Source organism: Choloepus didactylus, chromosome 15, assembly GCF_015220235.1.
Source record: "Choloepus didactylus isolate mChoDid1 chromosome 15, mChoDid1.pri, whole genome shotgun sequence".
Taxonomy (NCBI): domain Eukaryota; kingdom Metazoa; phylum Chordata; class Mammalia; order Pilosa; family Megalonychidae; genus Choloepus; species Choloepus didactylus.
The window spans coordinates 66,185,661-66,208,086 of record NC_051321.1 but is presented as its reverse complement, the minus strand read 5'-3'; the positions used below and the strand labels follow the sequence as shown (position 1 = coordinate 66,208,086).

At 44.8% G+C, this 22,426-nt stretch overlaps 1 protein-coding gene across 3 annotated transcripts in view; it reads right to left on the bottom strand.

Moving 5' to 3' along the window:
• The window catches only part of HK1 (hexokinase 1), a 76,606-nt gene that overhangs the window by 35,486 nt on the left and 18,694 nt on the right, over nt 1–22,426 (bottom strand). For 2 of the 3 annotated variants that reach the window (XM_037804248.1, XM_037804247.1), the window contains exons 2-3: nt 18,768–18,930; nt 3,662–3,810 (exon numbers count right to left, since the gene is read on the bottom strand). In XM_037804248.1, the coding sequence (XP_037660176.1) occupies nt 3,662–3,810; nt 18,768–18,930 (312 nt within the window). Of the gene's footprint in view, nt 1–3,661; nt 3,811–18,767; nt 18,931–22,426 lie in introns of those variants that run through there. The other variant, XM_037804249.1, reaches the window with a different exon arrangement.

The window sequence follows — 22,426 nt, the reverse complement described above, 5'->3', positions numbered from 1 at the left end:
GCCATGTGGTGTGTGAATGGCAGAGAAGAATCGTAAAAAGGGCCTGCCCTGGGGCCTGCAGCGGCTTAGGAAGCACCGATAACACTTAAAACAGAACTGGCCTCTTGCAGTCTTAGGAAGCAGCCTCAGCCCCTGCCTGGGAAGTTTCCAAATGAGGCCACCTTCCTGAAGGCTCTCCTTGCAGGGGCTTCCTTGGGAGGGGGCCCCACTTTTTCCCAGATGCCCCTGGTCCAGCCAGGGTACAGGAAAACCCGGATAATTTTGACTTAGGAGCCTCTGTCCCCGAGTCACAATTCCTCGGGCTGCTCTGCAGCAGCGCAGCGTGACCGGCTGAGGAGACACAGGACCGCCCTCCCTGTGTCTAAGCCGGACCGCCCGGCTAAGCTTTCCGCGACCTCGATTTCAGATCGATGTAAACCCATCACTAAGCCCATCAGCGCGCCATGGCATCTGCACTCTGAAGCTCCAGACTCCCCCGTGGCCCTCGGGAGAGAAGGGCGGGCAGAGGAAGGCTGCCAGCAGGAAGCGGCAGGGAAGTGAGCGCTGGGAATGCAGAAACGGATTCATTGGAAGAGGCTCTGCAACCAGCTCTTGGATCCAAGCCAAACACAACCACCCCAAAGCACTCGCTTAAGAAGGAAATGTTTCTGTGGAATGCCCACAATCCAGGGGCTACAAGCTCTTGAAGGAGGGAGGAAGCTACCCCTGGGCTAAAGTGAATCCCTCTCCAGGTCTATGATCAACCAGGGAGGGAAATTACCCAACCGCTCCGACTCACACTTTTAGCATCTAAAGAAGTGTTCATTTCTTTCCTGACAGCATGCTCATTTAAAAAAAAACCCACACCCACCAGAATCAGTCCCTCTAATTAAAGATGACAAAAATTATTAAACAAAAACTTTAAAATGTATTATTCAAAATCCTGAAAACTAAGCAATGTTTTAAATACGTTGCATTTACAATTCTGAAGTTATTAAAGCTTAAAACTGCACTTAGATTTTTGGGTGCTCTCTCTGTGTGTGTGTGTGTGTGTGTGTGTAAGGAGGGAGGGAGGGAGGGAGGGAAGGAAGAAGGAGAGAGAAATAAAGGGTAAAGCAAATAGTTAACAATTGGGGAATATGGGTAAGGGTACATACAGCAGCTCTTTGTACTTAAAACTTTTCTGTAAGGTTAATATTATATCAAAATAAAGGTTTAAAAATTTAAACAATAATAAGGATTCTGGAACATCTTGTTATGCCAGAAAGTAAGGAAGTGCCAAAAAATTTAAAAATAAAAAAATATATATTAATAATTCCCATGTATTATTAATGATCAAAGTCCCCTATGATCACAACCCCCAGAATTTACCACTCTTCACAGCCTAAGTCTGAGCTATTTCATGGGCAAAATGAGGACCCTGGTTTACTAGAACACTCTATAGGTAGATAAAGAGATCTCGGGAAAAAATGCACCACCCAATACTCATTTAACCTCACACCAAACTCCTGGAGTAGGGGTTCCTGTTTCATCCCTATTTTTCATCTTTCAATTCTCTCCATTGTCCCAAATTCCCTCATCATCAAAAAATGGAGGGACAAAAACAACCAGAAATAAAAACTATAAAGGCAAAGGCAAAACCCAGCCTAGGAGTTTCATGTTGCTGAAACCGTAACATCTGGAGTTGGGCCACCTGGGTTCAAATTCCAGCTCTACCACTTACATACAAGCTACTGACACAAGGGCATCTGAGCCTTAATTTGCCTACCTATAAAATGGGAATAATAATAATAGTTGTTGTGAATACTAAATGAATTATTACAGGTAAAGTGCTTAGATGAGTGACTTGCACATAGCAAGTACTACCTAAGTATCTGCCATTATAGTATTATACCATCAGCATCATCATCATCATCTGCCTTTGCAGACTGCCTAGAATGGGCTGAGAAAGAAAGAGAGACAGAGGGAAACAAGGTGATCCTGGGAACGAGAAGAGGAGAAAACAGGGACAGAGACTGGGACAGACAAGGTCACTGGGGCAGGTAAGAAGGAAGTCACATGGAAGTGCACTCGGCGAGCAGTATACAGCTATGCGTGTGTGTGTGCTGGGGACACCCCTTTAATTTACAAAACCTGCCCCTAAAAGTGAGGCCAAAGCATCGAGGGAATGTTCGCAGCAGGGGTGAGTCCCAGTGGTGAAGGCAGGAGGCAAAGTGGCCCCCGAGGACCATGGGGACAGAGAATGCCGAGTGCGTGCTTGTTGCCAAGTGCGAAGAGCAGGATGCGGAAAGCCGGAGGCTGCTGGCCACCTGCACAAAGGAGGGCCGCAGGGGGCAGGCGGACTCCAGGAAGAGCCCCACGGCTGCGACCTCACTCCCCGCACCTCGCGAGAGGGCTGCTTTCAGAACCCAGAGACCCAGTGAGGAGGGGGGGACCTTTGGATGGGGCCATCAAGTGAGGTGACCTGCCCCAGGGCCAGCGGTGGACTGTAGCGTGGCCCATCTGTTGGAATGACACTGCACCTTTGATGACATTGGTCCAAAGAACTCTGAACCCAAAATGCAGGAAGCAGGTTAAAGGCCTGAATTAGCCCTTATCTCCTGCACAAAGACAACCCTGATGACTGACTCCAGGTCCCACCCACGTTAATTTAAGAACAAAGTGGAGTCAAGAGGAATAGGCTCCTGGGTCTCATCTCAAAGTCCACCCCAGAACAAATGGGTTCTCTGGAGAACTTGGTCACGACCACACCCTCCCCAAAGTAAATATTTGGCAAGGTCCGAACACATATGTATCCTGGACAGCAGCCAGGACTCAGGAGACAAGCTACAAGCTGGAGGAGCCAGAGGTGTAAGGAGAGGGTAAGGAGTGACCCCCACACAACCATCTTTCAGGACTGGAGACTGGGACCCCAAAAGGAGGTGTGCTGGCTAAATCTTGGTCATGGGGTTATCAGTGGGACAGGGAACCACTGCTCACTGCAACCGGACAGGAGGGAGCCGTGTGGACTGGCCCTCCTGAGGAAGCCCGTGGCTCCTTGACCCACAAAGGCCAGCCCTTCTCAGGGGCACCACCCCACCAGGGTGCAGCCCAGCAGGGAGCCTGGGAAGGGATGGGCTTCAGATGCTAACCGTGAGAGGAAGGGATGGGGGTTTCCTAAGCAAGACCCGGCCCTCCTGCTTTCTGTGCCAAAGATTTGAACAAGGCTATTAAATCAGGTAGCTCTGAGACCCCTGACTAGCCCTGGAGGAGCTGTGAACTCTAATTCCTGTTACCCCAAATGGCAAGAGCCTCACCCTGCGAGGACTGGGTGTGGTGAGCTGGGTTAAGTGGTGGTGCTGCAGAAAGGGACAGTTTCATTCCAGGGTCCTTAAGGAATGAATGTATTTACACAACACAGCTGCCTGTCTCCCTCCTCACACCCTTGACCGTGCAAAGGTCCAAGCAGCCCACTCCCACTCTACCTCTTCACCCGGATGAGGGATGGCTCTTCTAGTATAATCTGGCCTCCACCCGGGATGGCATGTCCTTCCACCCAGGTGTCCCTCTCAGTCTGAATCTATGCTGGACACCTTCCAGGAGCTCAGGACATCCCGACTACTTTGGGTTCTGGTTCTTCTGAGGTGCCCCCGGGCCTGATGCCTGGCCAGCTGGGGGTGACCTAAAGACAGCAGGGACCCACCTGGCTTCCGCTGCCGTGCATGATGTTTTCTGGGGTGTCGTAAACCTCAGACTCCATGCGAACATTCTGCTTTTGCTCGTGATTCACTTGCACCCGCAGAATTCGAAAGGAAGACCCACCAAGGTCCAGAGCAATGAAATCTCCCTTTTCTGTTTAGGGAGACAATAGGCATCACATCAGATTCAAGTGTTGCAAGAAGGCTACAACCCGTGCCCACTCCCCTGGAGGGCCCAGACCCTCTCTGCCTCCCCGTCCACGCTGTCCTCCCAGCTGGAGAGCAGGAGTCAGCAAACCTCATCTGACCACCTCCCTATGTGGAAAAGGGGGCGAGAGAAACCCTATCCTGAGCCTGGTATCCTTAAAACAGAAATAGCTTCAAGCAATCCCAGACTCTCACACTCAACTACAAGGGGATGAAAGCATTGAATTAAAAATACAAATTCTATAATTCCTTACCCTACTTCAAAAATTGCACTGCTATCCATTAATAATCAATCAATCAATCAATCACATAGTCAAACCACAGGAGAGGCTTTTCAACTCAGAGACAGCCCTGAATTTGAGTGCCATCCCCATGTCAGCTCTGACACAACTACCAGCAGTCCAGAGCTCCACCTATTCCCCAGGAGAAGTCACTCTTGGTCACATAAGAACAGAAGTGGCTGCTAAGACTACCTCCCTGGTGACCAGCGTGTGCGGTAACTGGGAGGGCGGGGGCTCGGAAGAACGGAGAAGTTACTGAGAGTCTGTACACCCAGATTACCAGGCAGCGCCAAGGAAGGTGGGAACCCAAACCTTCAAGCCACCAACAAGCATTCTTTACCTGGTTTCTCATTAGGTACCCTCACACATGCACCCAAAAGAGCAATTAATCTGTTAAGTTTACTCCAGATGCCAAGGTGACATTTCCTCGTCCCACTGTCCCTTGTGCTAGGGTGAGACAGCCATCCTGCCTTCCCAAGCCCCAGTGGTCCACTAAGCCCTCAATCCTATGACATCTCATTTTTCTAGGGAAGCATCTTTATTATTATCTGTGGAAGGGGGGTGAACAGCTTTACTGAGATACAATTCACATACTACATAATTCATCCATTTAGTGTACAATCCAATGGTTTTTAGAATATTCAGAGTTGTGCAACCATCACTATAATCAATTTTAGAACATTATCATCACCTCAAGGAGAAACCCTGTATGTACCTCTAGCTATCTCTTCCTAGTCCCTCCATCCCCCCAGCCCAAGGCAACCACTAATCTACTTTCTGTCTCTATATATTTATCTATTCTGGAGATTTCATATAAATAGAATCATATAATACATAGATTTTTATGACTGGCTTCTTTCACTTTGCAAAATGTTTTCACAGTTCATCCATGTCACAGCATTTATCAGTAGTACTTCATTCCTTATTATTTTTATTTCATTGTATGAACATACCACATTTTGTTTATCCATTCATTAGTTGATGGACATTTAAGTTTTTTCCACTTTCTGGGCATTATTATAAACAATGCTCCTATGAATATTTGTGTACAAGTTTTTGTATGTACATGTTTTCAGGTCTCTTGCCTGTATACCTAGGAGTGGAACTGTTGGATCAAACAGTGACTCTATGCTTAACTTTTGGAGGAAACACCACACAATTTTCCAAAGCAGCTGTATCATTTTACATTCCCTCCAGCAGCGTGTGAGGGTTCCAACTTCTCCACATCTTAACCAACACTGTTGTTATCTGACTTATTGATATAGCCATACTAGTGGGTACCTAGTTTTGATTTGCATTTCCCTAGTGACTAATGACTTTGAGCATTTTCTCATATGTTTATCGGCCATTTGTAATATCTTCTTTGGAGAAGTGTCTATTCAGATTGTTTGCCCACTTTAAAAATTGGGTTTTGGGTCCTTTTTGTGTGTGTGGTAAGAGTTCTTTATATACTCCAGATATAAGTCCCTTATTAGATATACGATCTGAAAATATTTTCCCTCATTCTGTGGCTTTTTTACTTTCTTGCTGGTGCCCGTGAAGCACAAAAATTTTTTATTTTGATGAAGTCCAACTTATCTATTTTTCATTTTGTTGGTTTTGTGCTTTTGGTGTCATATCTTAAAATCCATTGCCAAATCCAAAGTCATGAAGATTTCCTCCTATATTTTCTTCTAAGTGTTTTATAGTTTTAGCTCTTATATTTAGGTCTTTGATTCACTGACTGAGTATATTTTTGTATATGATGTGAGGGAGGGGTCCAAAGTCATTCTATTACTGTGGCTCTCCAGTTGTACCACACCATTTGCAGAAAGGACTTTTCTTTCCCCACTTAAAAAGTCTTAGCATTCTTATCAAAAATCAAATTGGGTCTATTTCTGGACCCCTCAATTCTATCCCATTGATCTCTGTGTCCATCTTTGTGCCGGCACCACACTGTCCTGATTACTGTCGCTCTGTTTTAAGTCTTGAAATCAGGAAGTTAAAATCCTCCAACTTTGTTCTTCTTTCACAAGATTGTTTTGGTTATTCTGGGTCCCTAGAATTTTTTTTTTTTTTTTTTTTTTAAGTAATGGCTGCTTTGTAGGTTTTTTTTTTTTTTTTCCTTTTTAAAGTGTTCTGTTTTATAAAGTTGCTGCATGTTTGCATTTGATGCCACTAAGCTGTAAGCTCTGACATGCTGCTATATTTCCAGAAGTTAGAATAGTGTCTACAATGCAGTAAGAGCTCAAGAAATACTTGCTGAATAAATAAGGGTAGAAATGAATGAATGAAAGAACCAAAAAAGTCTCCCATTGAATTGGGTTTTTTGGTGTTTTTTTTTAATTTCAGTACTATTGTTCTATTTTGTGATTTACTAGAAAATTTCCTGTGACAACACAAACTTAGAAAACACTGGATTCAGCCAGAGGGTTGGGTTTCCATTCCATTTATTTATTTATTTATTTATTTATTTATTTATTTATTTATTTTATTAGAGAAGTTGTGGGTTTACAGAACAATCATGCATAAAATACAGGATTCCCATATACCACTCTATTATTAACACCTTGCATTGGTATGGTCTTACATTGAAGCTAACTGTCCTTATTATCTTCTCTCTCAAGTTTCCTTGAGGGGAGACCACAACTTAGGGTTCTTTCCTTCTGCCTTTGGCATCCAGGCCAGCTCAATAAATGCTGGGTGGTTGATCGATCACAGACATTAGTGACCCATTTGTTCATTCATTCATTCAAGGCAACTCTGCTGGTTGCTGAGTAAGCATGAAGCAGTTAAACAGCTGGGTTGTTTTTAATTTTTTTTATTACTCTATTGAAATATTATTCACCATACAATTCATCCATTTTAAAGTGTACAATTCAGTGGTTTGTAATATATTCATAGAATTGTGCAACCACCACCACTATCCAACTTTCCAACATTTCTTCACCCCAAATGAAACCCAATACCCATTAGCAGTCACTCCCCATTTCTCCCCTACCTTCCCAGCCTCTGGCAACTTCCAATCTGCTCTCTGTCTCTCTCTGGATTTGCCTATTCTGGACATTTCATATAAATGGAATCACACAATATGTGGCCTTTTGTGTCTGGCTTCATAGCAAAATGTTTTGAAGGTCCCCCAAGTCATAGTACATATCAGTACTTCATTTCTTTTTATTACTGAATGATTTTCCACTGTATGACTGTATCACATGAGGCCGTGGACTTCCATTTCCTCTGGGCATCCAAAGGAGAGAGACCAAGGGTAAAGATGGGAGAACGCTGGAGACCAGGTGTCATAGGTTTGTGGGAAAATTTGACCTGACTTTGTGGGCTGCTCATATCAGTTTAAGGTTTTCTGTGGACTCCCATCAGAATGCTAACACCCATGCTGCTTGTACTACTACCAGGTTAAAAAACTGAATTCGGTGTGAGGTGGCTCCTCTCTGGAGGGTGAGCTCCTAGAATATCAAAAGCACTTCATTTTACCATCAGCTAACGTACATCAAGTTTTCTTCACTCCAGCACTGATAAAGCACTTTATGTGCATCACTTTATTTTTAAACCACTCAACCCTATGAAGTTGTACTGTTATGATCTCGATTTTATAAAGGAGCAAGTCAGGGCTGAGAGGCACTTGCTCAAACACACAACTAGCAAGTAGCAGAGCAAGAATTTGAATTCAAAGCTCAAATTCATAACCACTGAGTAAAACTGCCTCCTGAACAGGCTTCAGGATAAGGGTCCCCAAGGGTGGCATTTAGTGACACTGCAGCTCCTTAGGATGGCCGCATTTCTTTTCTGGGGTTCTTCTCAGCATCCACAACTACCTTGAATATATCCAAGAAGCATTTGTGGTTTTTTGGAGTTTTTTTGCTTTTAACTTTTTATTTTAAATGCAGATTTTATTAAGAAATATTCATATACCAAAGCTTTTGCTCTGTTCCTTCATGAAGACAATAAAAACTCATCTGGTGTGAACAATTACAAAACCACATGCACAGGGAAATAAAATAAGCACAAAAGTAAATATCGTGTTAGAATGAAAATATGGGTGCTTTTTCTTTTAACATTTTTAGTTAATGAATTCATTTAATGTTTTGATGATTAACTAAACATTTATTTATTTAAACTTTTACACTGGGTTTTCATCATAACTTTTAAAAAATGGCATGGGAAATCTGGTCCCTATTTTTTTCGGTTGCCAGCTGAAACAAAAGTCTCATTTCAGCTGAATCAAAGGCCTAAACAGAAAGCAGGTTCATGTTGCACCAGCTGCAGGTGCTGGCGGCTGGGAGCTCCGCTTACTGGAACAGGTAAGAGCACCCCGCCTCTCATCCAGGCAAGGGGTCAGGTTTCAGGCAGCACCTCTGCCAGACAAGGCCTGGAGTCTTCCAAGCAGGATAAGTGAAAAGTAACCTGTCTGCATGTAGACCCAGGAGAAGCCTGGCCTTAGGGGTGCCTGGAGCTGGCCGGCACTTCCACAGCTCTGCCAAGACCCATGCCCCATGCCAGCCTCTTGCCGTGGTCTCCCACACCAGCTCTCCATCGCTCCTTTAGGAAACAAGCAAACAGCAGCGGGCTCACAGGGAGTTAGGGTCAGAGAAGGGTGGCCTGGAGATGCCAAGACAAGGTTCGACACATGCCACACACCTGCAAGTGGGAGCTGATGGATTTGACAGGGGCCATGATAAATAGCTCCTAGAGGCAGTTAGTTACAAGAGGTCATTGTCAAGCCCAGTGCTCTCTCTCCTGATGCTTCCCTTAGCACTGACCCTGGTTCCACTTGAAGGGTGGGTTTTGCGTCTGGTAAAAGAAATGACTTTGGACTTCTCTTCTGAAAATCACACATGCAGCTCAGGAAATGCGGGACGAGTCCTAATTCATCTTCCTGGTTTGAAGATGAGGAAGTTGAATGACTCACTCAGGGTTCCCCTGTGGCAGGGCCAAGGAAACCCTTTCCCTTTCTCAGTTACTCTTAAAACATCAAATACTATGATGCTTATTATTTTTATGTGTATCTTCTTATCTTCCTCAGTTGGATTATAAGCAACTTGAAGGCAACACGCTCACCTCCCTCCCTCAAATACTGAGCCCTGCACACAGCAGGCGATCAATAAGTGTTTGCTGCTAGCTCAATAATAATTACGTGGGTCAAGCATGGTCTGTTGAGTCCTGTACTCTGCCAAACAAAGGTCACCAGGGAATGATTTCTGGTAAGGGCAACACGATTTCTGGTAAGCTTTCTGGATGTCCAGCATCTCTTTAGATAAGTACCCTTCCTGGTTTTTATACATGAGGTTGGGGGCAGCGTTGATCCCCTGCTCTGGCTCCAGGGGGTTGGATGTGTGCATGGCCAAGGCTTGTCCAGAGTCACCCATCTTGGCCATGGCAATTGGTTCAGAATGGGCACATGATGCAAGTTAGCCACCATGATTGGTCCAGAATGAGCACATGACCTACATTAGCCAATCATCACCCTCTCTAAGAATTTCACTTTCCCCCAAGGAGCAGGCATGCTTTTTTCACTGGGATGGCTGGCTAGGAGATGTCAGCCTCGCGCTGCAGCAGCTGTCTCTATCATCATGGGGGGCAAACTGGCCTGAGAATGAAGCCAACACAAGGAAAGCAGGGCTGACTGATGGAATGACACAGTGAGTCCCTGAAAACATAAGCCAACTCAGATCTAGACTTCCCGGTTATATGAACCTAGAATTTTCCTTTTTTGCTTCAACTAATTTAAGTTAGATTTCTTTCAGCCACAAACAGCAGGATCCTGAGTTCAATATTCTTTATTAGTAAGTGAACGTGTCCCCCATAACAAAGGGAGCCCACTGTCCATGAGATTATCTCAGGTGGGTCTCCCTGTTCAGAGAGGAGGTGTCCAGTCACCCCACAGCAGAGCAACCAGCGCTGTGACCTGCGACCCACAATTTTGTGTGGCTACCCCAAGGGTGGGATGTGGGGGTCAGCATGGAAACAGCCTGCCTTCACCTCCCGCTTTCCTCTGCCTCCTCCCCCGTAACATCACTGGAATACCAGTGAATTCTGCAAAACTCTGGATCCTTCCTCCAGGGGGCTGAGAAGTGGGGCTCCTCTGATCACATCAGTTAGGAAAGGACTTTCCAAAGAATTCTTGCAAAGTCAGTTATTAAATTACAATGATGATGATGAAGGTGATGACCACGATGAGCCACTGCAACTCTTATGGTGGCTTACAAGTTCCAAAGCACTTTTATTGAATTCTTTTGACAGTTCTACAAGGCAGGCAGGGAAAGGAATATCGTGCCCATTTTACAGATGAGGAAATGGAGGTGAAGAAAAGTTAAGTGACTTCTTTAAGGTCACATAGCTAGTAAATGGTAGAGTCAGGGATTAATCCAATATTTTGGGGTTTTAATTTTTTTTTCCCCCTTAATTTCAAGTTCAGCCTCTTTCTGCAGCAGTGGGCTGTCTTCCACCACCATCCTCCCTTTAAAGCTTTGGCCTCAACCTTCATTCCTGATACTGATACTTCCTACTTGCAACTTTTTCCCATATTTCCTATTTCCACTAAAGCCAGGAGAAGCTCTCTTCAAGAGAAGGCTCATTAAACAAAACATCTGAAGGGTCCCTGGCAACTCTCACTTTCTAATGACAACCATTATTACCAGCAAATAATGGAAAACAAACATGGGGACAGATGTTTCTCTTGAGTCCAGACCTGTACCGGAATAGAGAGCAAACAAAAATTCTGCTCTCATGAAATGCCTGCCTTTCACCTTCTTAATGAATTAATTCTGCACATGAGATGCAAAGGCATTCCCTCCTATCTGTGACCTGATATGAATGCTACACTGTCATCAAAAACCCAGCTCTGCTGTTACAAGTGAAAAAAGATTCAGAAGATTTCACAGATGCAGAGAACTTTAAAGATAATCCAGCAATCTTTCCAGATAAGGAACAGAGAAAGGCAAGTGACCAGTCTAAATGCCACAGGAAAAGAAATATTTTCCTTCCTTTGGCTGGAAAGTAATACTATGTATATTCAGGGCCCCAAAATAACTGTGGCCACATTACAAACCATTCTGCTTTGCATGAAAAAAAGATAACAGTATCATGCAAGCTTCTAATAAATATTCTTTGAACTTCCTTTGGGTAAAGAGCATGCTAAGAACCATAAAGAAATATCCAACACTATTTACCCCAAAATGCTTACTATCTAATTGGTACTTATGATATCCTTGGTAATAAATGAGAAGAAGGGCAGAAAGGAAGATTTTGTGATTGAGAAACAGAGTGAGCTGGAATGCAGAGGGACAACTTTGAAGAGGGATTTCTATTTAACCAAGTAACAGTGTTAAAAGGCTTCAATATTTTCCTTCTTTTATTTATTATTCATACCTTTTCTGCTTAAGAAAGGATTTAGAATAGCTAAATGCCACTTCAGGATTAAAAATAAATTAATGTATATATAACTTAAGAGCAACTAAAGAAAAATCACTGCCCCCCCCAAAAATGGCCAAAAAGGCAAAAATTAAATAGTAAATATGGGCTGATAAATACCTGAAAAAAATTAGTAGAAAAAGGTCAATAACTTAGTTTCAAAACTCTGAGTCCTTTTGGCAGTTCCTCAGAAAGTTGAGTATGGAATTACCATAACACCCAGGAATTCCACTGTGCTTGTCTGAAGCTGCTACGTACCCAAGAAAATGCCATGTTCTTTTAATCCACTCCTGTGGGTGCAGACCTATTAAGTGGGACCTTTTGATTAGGTTGTTTCAATTAAGTTGTGACCCAACCATTCAAGGTGGGTCTTAATCCTTTACTGGAGTTCTTAATGAGGATGAGAGACAGAGAAATATCCAGAGAAGCTGGGAGAGAGCTTAGAGAAAAAACCCCTGAGAGAGCTGAAAGAGAAAAGCCCTGAATATGCTAAGAGAGGACCCACAGAAGCTCAGAGAGGAGCGCTGGAACCAGGAGATGAAAGCAGTGAAACCCAGGAGCAAAGGTCCAGCAGACACCGGCCATGTGCCTTGCCGTCTGACAGAGGAACCCTGGATGCCCATGGCTTTTCTTCAGAGAAGGTATCGTCCTGTTGATGCCTTAATTGGGACATTTTCATGGCGTTAGAACTGTAAATTTGTGAACTAATAAATCCCCATTCTAAAAGCCAACCCATTCCTGGTATACTGTATTCTGGCAGCTTTAGCAAACCGAAACACTCACTTCTAAGTATATATACCCAAAAGAATTGAAAGGAGAGATTTGGACAGATGTTTGTACACCCATATTCACAGCAGCATTATGCACAATAGCCAAAAGGTGGAAGCAACCCAAGTGTCCTTCAACAGATGAGTGGATAAACAAAATGTGGCATATATATGCAATGGAATATTATTCAGCCGTAAAAAAGAATGACGTTCTGATGCATGGTACACTATGGGTGAACCTTGAAGATATCATGTTAAGTGAAAGAAGCTGAACACAAAAGAACAAATAATGTATGATTTCACTTACATGAAATACCCAGAATATACAAATTCATAGATAGAAAGTATATTACAGGTTAGTGGGAGTTGGGGGCTGATGGAAGGATGGGGAGAAATGTGAAGTTATTGCTTAATGGGTGCAGAGTTTCTGTTTGGGATGATGAAAAAATTTTGGTGTTGAATGGTGGTCACAGTAACACAATACTGTGACTGTAATTAGTACCACTGAATTATATTCTTGTAAGTGGTTAAAATGGGAAATTTTGAATTGTATATATGTTGCCACAATTTTAAAAAGTTAAAATATAAAATAAAACTCTGAGTCCAGTACACCAGGGTCAAGATGAAGTAGGAAAGAAAAGGTTTGTTTCTCCCTTTGCTTTGGAAGCCAAATCACCACCTGATTGTCAGGGCTATTTCTCTACCATGTTGAGTCCCAATTTGTACTTCAGTGGTTTGGGATTACTACTAATTCTGTCACTGACTAATTACTACAGATGAAACAGTGATTAAACATTTCAGAAAGGGAACAGGACCACAGACTTACTATTAAGGAGGCCTGTATTACGATTACTCCAGGGGACCTCCTGATTCTTGGTTGATGAAGGAGCGCAGGGGCAGCAGGAAGAGATGGTGGAGGCACTGCACCAAGAGGCAGGGATGGGACTGGGGGGATGGCAGGATCTGAGACCTTGGCATCAAGATCCATCTCTGTGCCTGGCTGTAGGGAGACTTCCAAGGGGAATGTGGGCCCTGGGGCACATGAACTGAGCCCACCCATTAACATTAAGAACAGCCATAGGTTAAAGGGCTATAAGTGGAAGAAGCAGTCAGGAGGAGGAGGACCAGGGTGGGTGGGATGGGGGAAGTGTGCTGAGTGCACCCTTTGTGCACAGGAAGGTGGGTTCCTGCAGTTTAGGACTTTGGTTCCAATCCCCCTCCTTTGTTTCTCAAAGCTGCTTTATACTCCTGAGAGGCCCCACACATTCACCCACATCAGCACTGGGGAGGAGAGAGGCTCAAAAGGAGGGAGAGGACCCACCCTCCTGCTGGCTTCAAATCTGCAAACCCTGGGGTTGCGTTTCCCCACATCAATGTATGACCACATATGTCACCAAATTTAAGACAACATTGATTGTGAGACACATCATCATTTTATGTAACATTAAGAAAGAAAAAATGCTGCCAATAATAATTTTAAGATGTGATTATTGGACAACACTTTGCTGATTTCAGAGATATTCAAACGAGAAAAACATGACTGTCTCAAAATAGGTGAAATACGGTAACAGATCAACAGGTTTGGAGTAAAACAGATGTCTTCCTACAGGACTTCTCAGGGCCTTTAGTACATGGGTGTCTGTTATGAATCTCTAAGAAAAGGCTGGAGAATGTCATATTTCCCAAATGAATAGGTATTCTAGGCCTTGTTTTGAGGAGTAGTCAGTGAGGGCAAATGGTTAGGTTACTAAAATTGAATCCACTTGGAGACTCTTAATCCTTGAAATGGTTTGTAGAGACAGTGAGGGAGAGAACCCTGCTAACATAAGGTCCTAGGAAGGGGGCCGGCTGACAGCAGGATTCAGGGGAAAAGGGACAGCATCTCCTCCTCAGACGTGCCCGCCCTGGGCCAGGCACAGCAGATCAGGTGCCCCACAGGGATCAGGTATAGTTCTGAGCTCTACCAAGCAAAGCCAGAGCAGGTGCCCTCCTGGAGGCTGCTCACACCCACCTGGCTCCACTTCCCCTCTCTCAGCTGGAAGCAGGGCATAGCCACGCCTCTCCTACACAACCTGGAACCTGCTAAAACTGGAAAGGCTCAACTGCTCCTGGATGTGGGCTCCACCCAGGACTGGAAAAAGCAAGATCAAATCAAAAAGGTCTCTTCACCTTGGTCAAAGCTGCCAGAACAAAACCCAGTGCACACCGTGGTCAGGTCACGCTGACGACAAGTCTCTCCAGCAGTTCTTAAAAAGCTAAACTGGCCTGCCCTGATCAAGATTGGCAGAGTGAGACGCTTCAGGGCTCCATCCCCCAAAGAAGCTTTGAACAAACAGCAAGAAATGGCAGAAACATCTTTCTTAGAGCTCCAGAAAGCAATTAGAGGAACACAGTAACAGGGCAAGCGCCAAATCAAGAAAAAGGCTACTTACGAACAGTAGGATCTCGTGGCATCCTAGCTGGCCCCTTCCCCACCCCTCATAGTTCAGCACGGATCAGCCTGCACTCCCAGTGTGAATCCCTGGTCCAGTACCAGACAGAGCAGAGTAACCCTTGTGCACATACTGGGGGCATGTATCTCTGGCCCAGTCTGCTTGGTGGTGGCTAAAGGACTTGCTATCCCAGAACTTGCCCTGCATGTAGAAGGTGGCTCACAGAGCTCTCTGTGGGAAAGAGTCAAGTGGCTGCCTGGGGCAAAGGATTGCTGGCTGTAGGACATACAGTGCAGCGTCCAGGACCAGGAGGGAACTATTTCCTAAGGAAGAGGAGACACTGGTATCCAAGTAAATAAGAGAATTCCTAGGGACACTCAAGACAAGTGTCAAGGCAAAAAGGATCAGGGAAGCCCCTAGGCTTTCTACTCCAGCTATTCTCTAAACTCATTGTATGGCTAAGCTCTGAAGGAGAGCACTGGCACAGGTCAATCTGAAAATACTGGGAAAGGTGTTTTTTTTCTTTAGCTCCTGGCATTCAAGGAAAGCTCTGTCATAACACTAGCTAGATACAAGCTTAAGGAACAGAAGCCACAAAGTCTAAATTCCAGAGATAACACCCTAAAATACCCAAATGTCCAGGTTTCAACAAAATTACAAAACATACATAGTAACAGGAAGTGATGGCCCAGGCAAAGGAGAAGATTAAAGCATTAGAAGCCATCAACAAGGAGGATCAGATCTGGGACATACCAGACAAAGACTTAAAAATGTCCCTAAATATGCTCAAAGAGCTAAAGGAAAACATGGACAAAGAACTAAATCAGGAAAACAACAGATGAACACATAGAGAATATCAATAGAGATGGAAATTATAGAAAGGAACCAAACAGAACTGAAGACCACAGCAACAAAAATGTACAATTCCCTAGAAGGGATCTACAGCAGTTTGGAGCTGGCAGAAGAAAGAATCAGTTAACTTAAAGATAAGCTATTGAAATCTTTCAGTCTGAGGACAGAGCAGAGTAACCCTGCTCTGAAAAGAGAAGAATGAAGAAAAGTGAACAGAGCCTGAGCAACCTGTAGGACACCATCAAGCGTACCAAAATGCACATTATGGGGGTCCCAGAAGGAAAAGAAAGGGGCAGAGAGAATATTCAGGGAAATAATGGCAGGAAACCCCCCAAATTTAACAAAAGACGTGAATACTTGCATCCAAGATGCTCAATGAACACTACACAGTATAAACCAAAATAGACCCACACCACAGCATATTATAATAAAACTGTTGAATGCCAAAGATAAAGAGAATTATGAAATCCGCAAGAGAGAAGCACGTAGAAGGGAGCCTTGTCATGTTCAAGGGAGCCTCAACAACAGTAAGTGCCGATTTCTCACGGGAAACCATGGAGGCGAGAAGGCAGTGGGAAGACATATTTAAACTGCTGAAAGCGAAAAACCGCCAACCAAGAATTCTATATCTGACAAAACTGTCTTTCAAAAATAAAGGAGAGATTAAGACATTCCCAGATAAACAAAAGCTTATGGACTTATTCACCAATAGACTAGCCCTATAAGAGATGCTAAACAGAGTTCTCCAGGTTGAAAAGAAAGGACAATACATGATAGATCAAAGCTGCATGAAGAAATAAAAACTCTCCGATGAGGGTAATGACATGTGTAAATATAAATGCCACTATCATTGTATTTTTGGTTTGTAACTCCACTTTTTACTTCCTACAAGATTAAAAGGCAAATGCATAAAACGTAATGAGAAATCAGTGGTTTGGACTCAAAATGTACAAACGTGTAATTGGTGACAAGAGCTACTTAAAGGTGGGGGTACAGAGGAGCATAGGAGCAGAGTTTGTGTATACCATTGATGTTACATTAGTATCAAGCAAAGGAGACTGTTACAGATTTAGGATGTTAAAGTTAAACTCCATGGTAATTACAAAGAAAATATCTGAGAATACGCAAGCTCAAAGAGATAGAAATGAAGAGTAAAGGCTACCAGGGGTGGCAAGGACAGGAGGAATGGGGAGTTAATGCAAATTAGATGCAGGGTTCTGTCTGGGGAAATGGGAAAGTTTTAGTGGTGGAAGGTGGTGAGGGTATCACAATATAGTGAATGTGACAAATCCCATAGAATGGTATGCTTGGGAGTGGATGAGATGGGCAAGTTTATGTTGTGTGTGTGTGTGTGTGTGTGTGTGTGTGTATTCCCACAATTTAAACAAAGAAAGAAAGAGCAACTACAGAGTCAATGACAATGAAATGTAATACATCATCCTGGAAAGGATCTAGCAAGAGAGGAGAAAAGGCTCAAAGGAATATTATTGGGACATATGAAAAAAATCAAATAGACTGTAAGCTTCATATCAATGTTAAATTTCTTGAACTTTATAGCTGCACTTAGGGTGGTTACATTAAGTGAATATCCTTGTTCTTTGGAATGTACATGGCAGTACACAGGAGCAAGATATATACATATAAAACCTATACTCGAGAGTTCGGAGAGTGGATTGATAGATAGATAGGAAGGAAGGAAGAAAGAGGAAAGAAGGAAGGGCAAATGTGGCAAATGTTAAAATTGGTAAATCTGGGTATCTGGGGGGATAGAGGTGTATTGGAGTTCTCTAAATGGGGTTTGTACTATTTTTGCAACTGTACTGTTAAGTTTGAAAGTATTTCAAAATTAAAAAGTTAACAACAACAACAAAAAAAGCTAAACTGCTAGTAATCAAGACCACAGGAAGAACAAAAGGATAAAGGCACAGCAGATTTCTAAGTAGCAGAGAACAACGAAGATGGGTGTGTGTGTGACGTACACCCCGCTGTGGCCCCTGCTGGCAGAGTAAACAGCACACGGCCTTCATCAGTGTTCGAATCCCAGCCATGGCTTCTCAAGGTACTGCAGGCAGAGCAGGACTTTTCCTCTGTGGTCAGTCTGCGCCAAGAAGCTGTGCACTTGCCCAGCTTTTGTGAATATCAGCTGCAACAGCTGCAGTTTTCCTGGCATCCATTTTGCAGGCTGCACACAAGATGCCCCAATTCCCTGCTTTCAACAAGAGCCTCCAGCGCAGGGAAGAAGTAGTGGGGGGTTGTGAGGGTCATGCTCATTGGGTGTGTCCTCACAGCCCCGAGATGAACTTTTCTTTCTCATAACTCTCTCCCTTTACCACATGCACCAAGATGAAGCCAAGACCATAGAACACACTCAGAGTGGGACCAACTGGGGTGGGAGGGACCCACCCCTGCAAACTAATAACTGCAATCAGTCAGGCAGCCCAGGCTGCACCCTCCCAGCCTCCACTCTGCCAAGCATAGGGGCTGATGCCACTCATCTAGGAAGTGGGGCTAATGATCTTTGGGAAACATCCAATTCCCCATTATGGGAATGCACACCCATGGCAGAAATTTTGTTTTTTTTTTCAATTCTACCTCCCTTTTCCATTTCTCTGCTTCAGGGGCTAACTTGATTCAGCATCTATGCAATCTGTTCAAGTGGATTCTTGAATCTCACGCCTGAATCTGAGACCCACTGGCTTCTAGGATTTTACTTATCTGGGGTACTGAAAGGGGTCTTGGTGCCCTGATGGAGAGAGTCTCCTAAAATGAACCTGTCACATTCTGGAGACTTTCATGTTCTTGAGACATCAGGGCAACCCAAAAGCATCTGTAAGATCCACAAATATTTTATTTTCTGAAATATCACAAGCCACTAAACAGTCAGGCCCCTGAGGGGAGGTTGGCCATGTCTAACCATGGTATCCCAATGCCTGGCACACAATAGGTGTTCAGTAGACATCTGTTGGATGGATGGATGGATAGATGGATGGAGGGATGGGTAGGTGGACGGATGATGGGTGGAGGATGGATTACACATGGAAAGGAGAACTGATGGATGGAATGGCAAAAGAGTGGATGAGTGAATGAATGAATGAAAGTTGGTATAGATAGTTCTAGTTTCACAGAACATTCGGCCCTCAGAGTCCAAAGTCTGGTTGAGAGACTCACCTGAACCATCGGGAATGGATCTTACAAACGTTGGCAACATCTTGAGTGTGGCTGTGGGATTAAAATCTCGGGAGAGGCCATTCTGCATCTCCCTCTTGAAGCGAGTCATGATATCCAACAGAGTTTCATCAGAGAGCCGCATGGCGTAGAGATACTTGTCAATCTGGTGAGAAGAATGAGAAGAAAGGCAAATGAGGCTGAGGCTGAGGCTGGTCATGTCAGTTCAAGACTGGCTGGGTCAGGATAAGGCAGCATGAGGTGCCTGACTGGCCGAGGCAATCCAGTTCCTGCTTGTGCCGAAACACCGACACTGGCACATCAAATAATGGGAGGTCATTCGATTGCCATCAACTTTGTGACCTGGAGCAGGCCTGTGAATGCTATGAACCCCTGTTCCTTGCCTCTAAAAGGAACAGCTGAAACCAGACAATCTGTAAGGTCCCCTCCACTCTAGAAGGGAGCCCCACAAGAGCATAATGGAGGCAGGTCTCTTTGTATATCTTCACACCCCAGGCCTCCACAAGACTCCTTCCCTCTCTGAGAGGTAGCTGTCCTGCACACTGGATGCCGTGCAGCAGAGGGTAAGATGGGCTCTGGAGCCAGCCCCCTGCATTCAAATCCCAGCCCCATCACTTACCAGCTGCATGAATCTCAATTTCCTCAACTGAAAAAGTGAGATGATAAATAGGACCTAACTCACAAGAAGTTGCGAAGATCAAATGAGCTGCAGAAACACTTAGAACAGAGTAAACACTCAATGAAAATCAGCTATCTCTATTTACATGGGACCATGGTGCCAGTGGGTTTCCCAGGATATGACTTCTAGGCAGATGGAAACAGAACCCTTCAGAGAACATAGGGTGGCAGGTCCACAGCACAGGGACCTTGACCCCACCCTCCGGAGCATGGGGACAGGACAGCCCCTGGGCACCCAAGTGCACATGCAGTACCCATGTGCCAGGGCCAGTGTGCTCACAGATCCAAGTTGGACCACTCTCCACTCCCACCCCTGACCAGGACTGACCCAGCCTGCACCTCCTCCTGTGTTCTCCATTCTCCTCAAGGTCCCCAGACTCCTGACCACAGGGCCCCTGGGGTAGGCAAAGAGGGAGACTCATTCAGCTGCCAAGTCAGTGGCTGCTCTTCCTTCGTAGTATCCTCCCAGAAAATGTTTACTGGGTGCCTACTATGTGCCCAGAACTGGGCTAGGTCCCTGTCCTCATAGCACCCAGCACTCCCTTCACCTCACCATTCATTCTGTCCACTGCTAGGCAGCTTAAGAAATCCTGATAATCATGTACCTGATTACTGATGACTCATCCATTACAAAAGTTTTCCATCTCCAGTCTCTCTTCCTTCCAACCCATCCTCTACACCACATCAGCCTCCTTAAAGAACAACCTAGTTGTCTTTTTCTTACTCCCTTGTTATGGTCTCTTTGAAATGTTCTTTTATTGTATGTTTGTTTTCTTTTTAACTTTTTTTTTCATACAGTTGATTTAAAAAAGAAGGGAAAGTTAAAAAAAAAAAAAGAAAGAAAGAAAAACAAGGAAAAAAAAAATGATGTAGTGCCCCCTTGAGGAGCCTGTGGAGAATGCAGGGGTATTCGCCTACCCCACCTCCATGGTTGCTAACATGACCACAGACATAGGGGACTGGTGGTTTGATGGGTTGAGCCCTCTACCATAAGTTTTACCCTTGGGAAGACAGTTGCTGCAAAGGAGAGGCTAGGCCTCCCTATATTTGTGCCTAAGAGTCTCCTCCTGAATGCCTCTTTGTTGCTCAGATGTGGCCCTCTCTCTCTGGCTAAGCCAACTTGAAAGGTGAAATCACTGCCCTCCCCCCTACGTGGGATCAGACACCCAGGGGAGTGAATCTCCCTGGCAAAGTGGAATATGACTCCCGGGCAGGAATGTAGACCCGGCATCGTGGGACGGAGAACATCTTCTTGACCAAAAGGGGGATGTGAAAGGAAATGAAATAAGTTTCAGTGGCACAGAGATTCCAAAAGGAGCCGAGAGGTCACTCTGGTGGGCACTCTTACGCACACTTTAGACAACCCTTTTTAGGTTCTAAAGAATTGGGGTACCTGGTGGTGGATACCTGAAACTATCAAACTACAACCCAGAACCCATGAATGTCGAAGACAGTTGTATAAAAATGTAGCTTATGAGGGGTGTCAATGGGATTGGGAAAGCCATAAGGACCACACTCCACTTTGTCTAGTTTATGGATGGATGAGTAAAAAAATAGGGGAAGGAAACAAACAGACAAAGGTACCCAGTGTTCTTTTTTACTTCAATTGCTCTTTTTCACTCTAATTATTATTCTTGTTATTTTTGTGTGTGTGCTAATGAAGGTGTCAGGGATTGATTTAGTTGATGAATGTACAACTATGTAATGGTACTGTAAACAATCGAAAGTACGATTTGTTTTGTACGACTGCGTGGTATGTGAATATATCTCAATAAAATGATGATTAAAAAAAAAAAAAAGAACAACCTGATCAATTCACGCCCCTGCTCAAAACCTCTCCATACCTCCCCATTTCCAAGGCACCTAAGCTCTGCACATTTGGTTCCACACCCTCTGAACTCCAGCCAAACCACCTCTACCATTCCTGGTAGGTGCCCCCCAGCCTTCCTGCTTCTGTTGTCACCTCTACCCAAAATGCTCTTCTCTGCCCAGCATTCTCATTCCCACCTGCCCTTCACGGTTCAGATGAAATGTCCAAGTCCCTCATGCTGGGCCCTGCCTCCCTCGGCAAGGCCTAGCCTGGATCATTGCTTCCAGTACCCAGCACCTCGCCAGTGTCCATGCCATTCACCTTGATCTCCCAGTGCCCTACATGGAGCCCTGCACACTCAAGGCTCCCAGGGGATGGAGAGGAAGATTTATGACCTGACGAGGCCAAAAAGATCTTGACGCTGATTGCTTATTAGAGCAGCATCTCGTGCTCACTTTTCAGGATGGCTAGAAATGTCCTGACTCAAGGACAGAAAGGCCCCAGCCTGGGTCATTTCTGCATATTTTGGTCCTGGGCAGCCTTCTCCCTCTGGTCTCCATGCCTTGTGTCCCTCACCACCACCACCACACCCCCAGGCCCTGCCTGTCCCCTGCCTGACAATCAGGCAAGAGTCCCCCCAGAAAAGTCCTCTGTAGCCAGGGACAATCCCTGCCCCACCCCCAATCTCTCCTACTGTAACCACTTTTTCCCTTCCTTTTTGTGATAAAGCAATGCAATGAAGGGCCATCACAAACTACCTAGAGCTGAAACAGAAATTGCCAGAATCATGGTCTTGGGAGGAGAGCCATGCCTTGATACCCCCAAGCTGGCATCAGGGCACCACCACAGGGCCCCCAATCGGCACAGCAGACCTTGCTATTACGGCCCCCACAGTCTGGGGGTGGGGTGGGGGGGATCATGATACAAGTGGCACACACCTGGACAACGCAGCACAAATCAGACAAGTCTTTCTGGAGGGGTGATGTTAGGGTTTCCAGGCACAGCAAGGGCAGGTGTAGAGGCCAAGGTGAGGCGGCCATTTGTTCAATGAACGGAAACAAATTCGGTGTGAATCAAGCAGACAGTATATGAAACGGTGCAATTGAAAAGACTGAAGACCTGGATCATGCAGAGCCTTATAAGTCATGTGAAC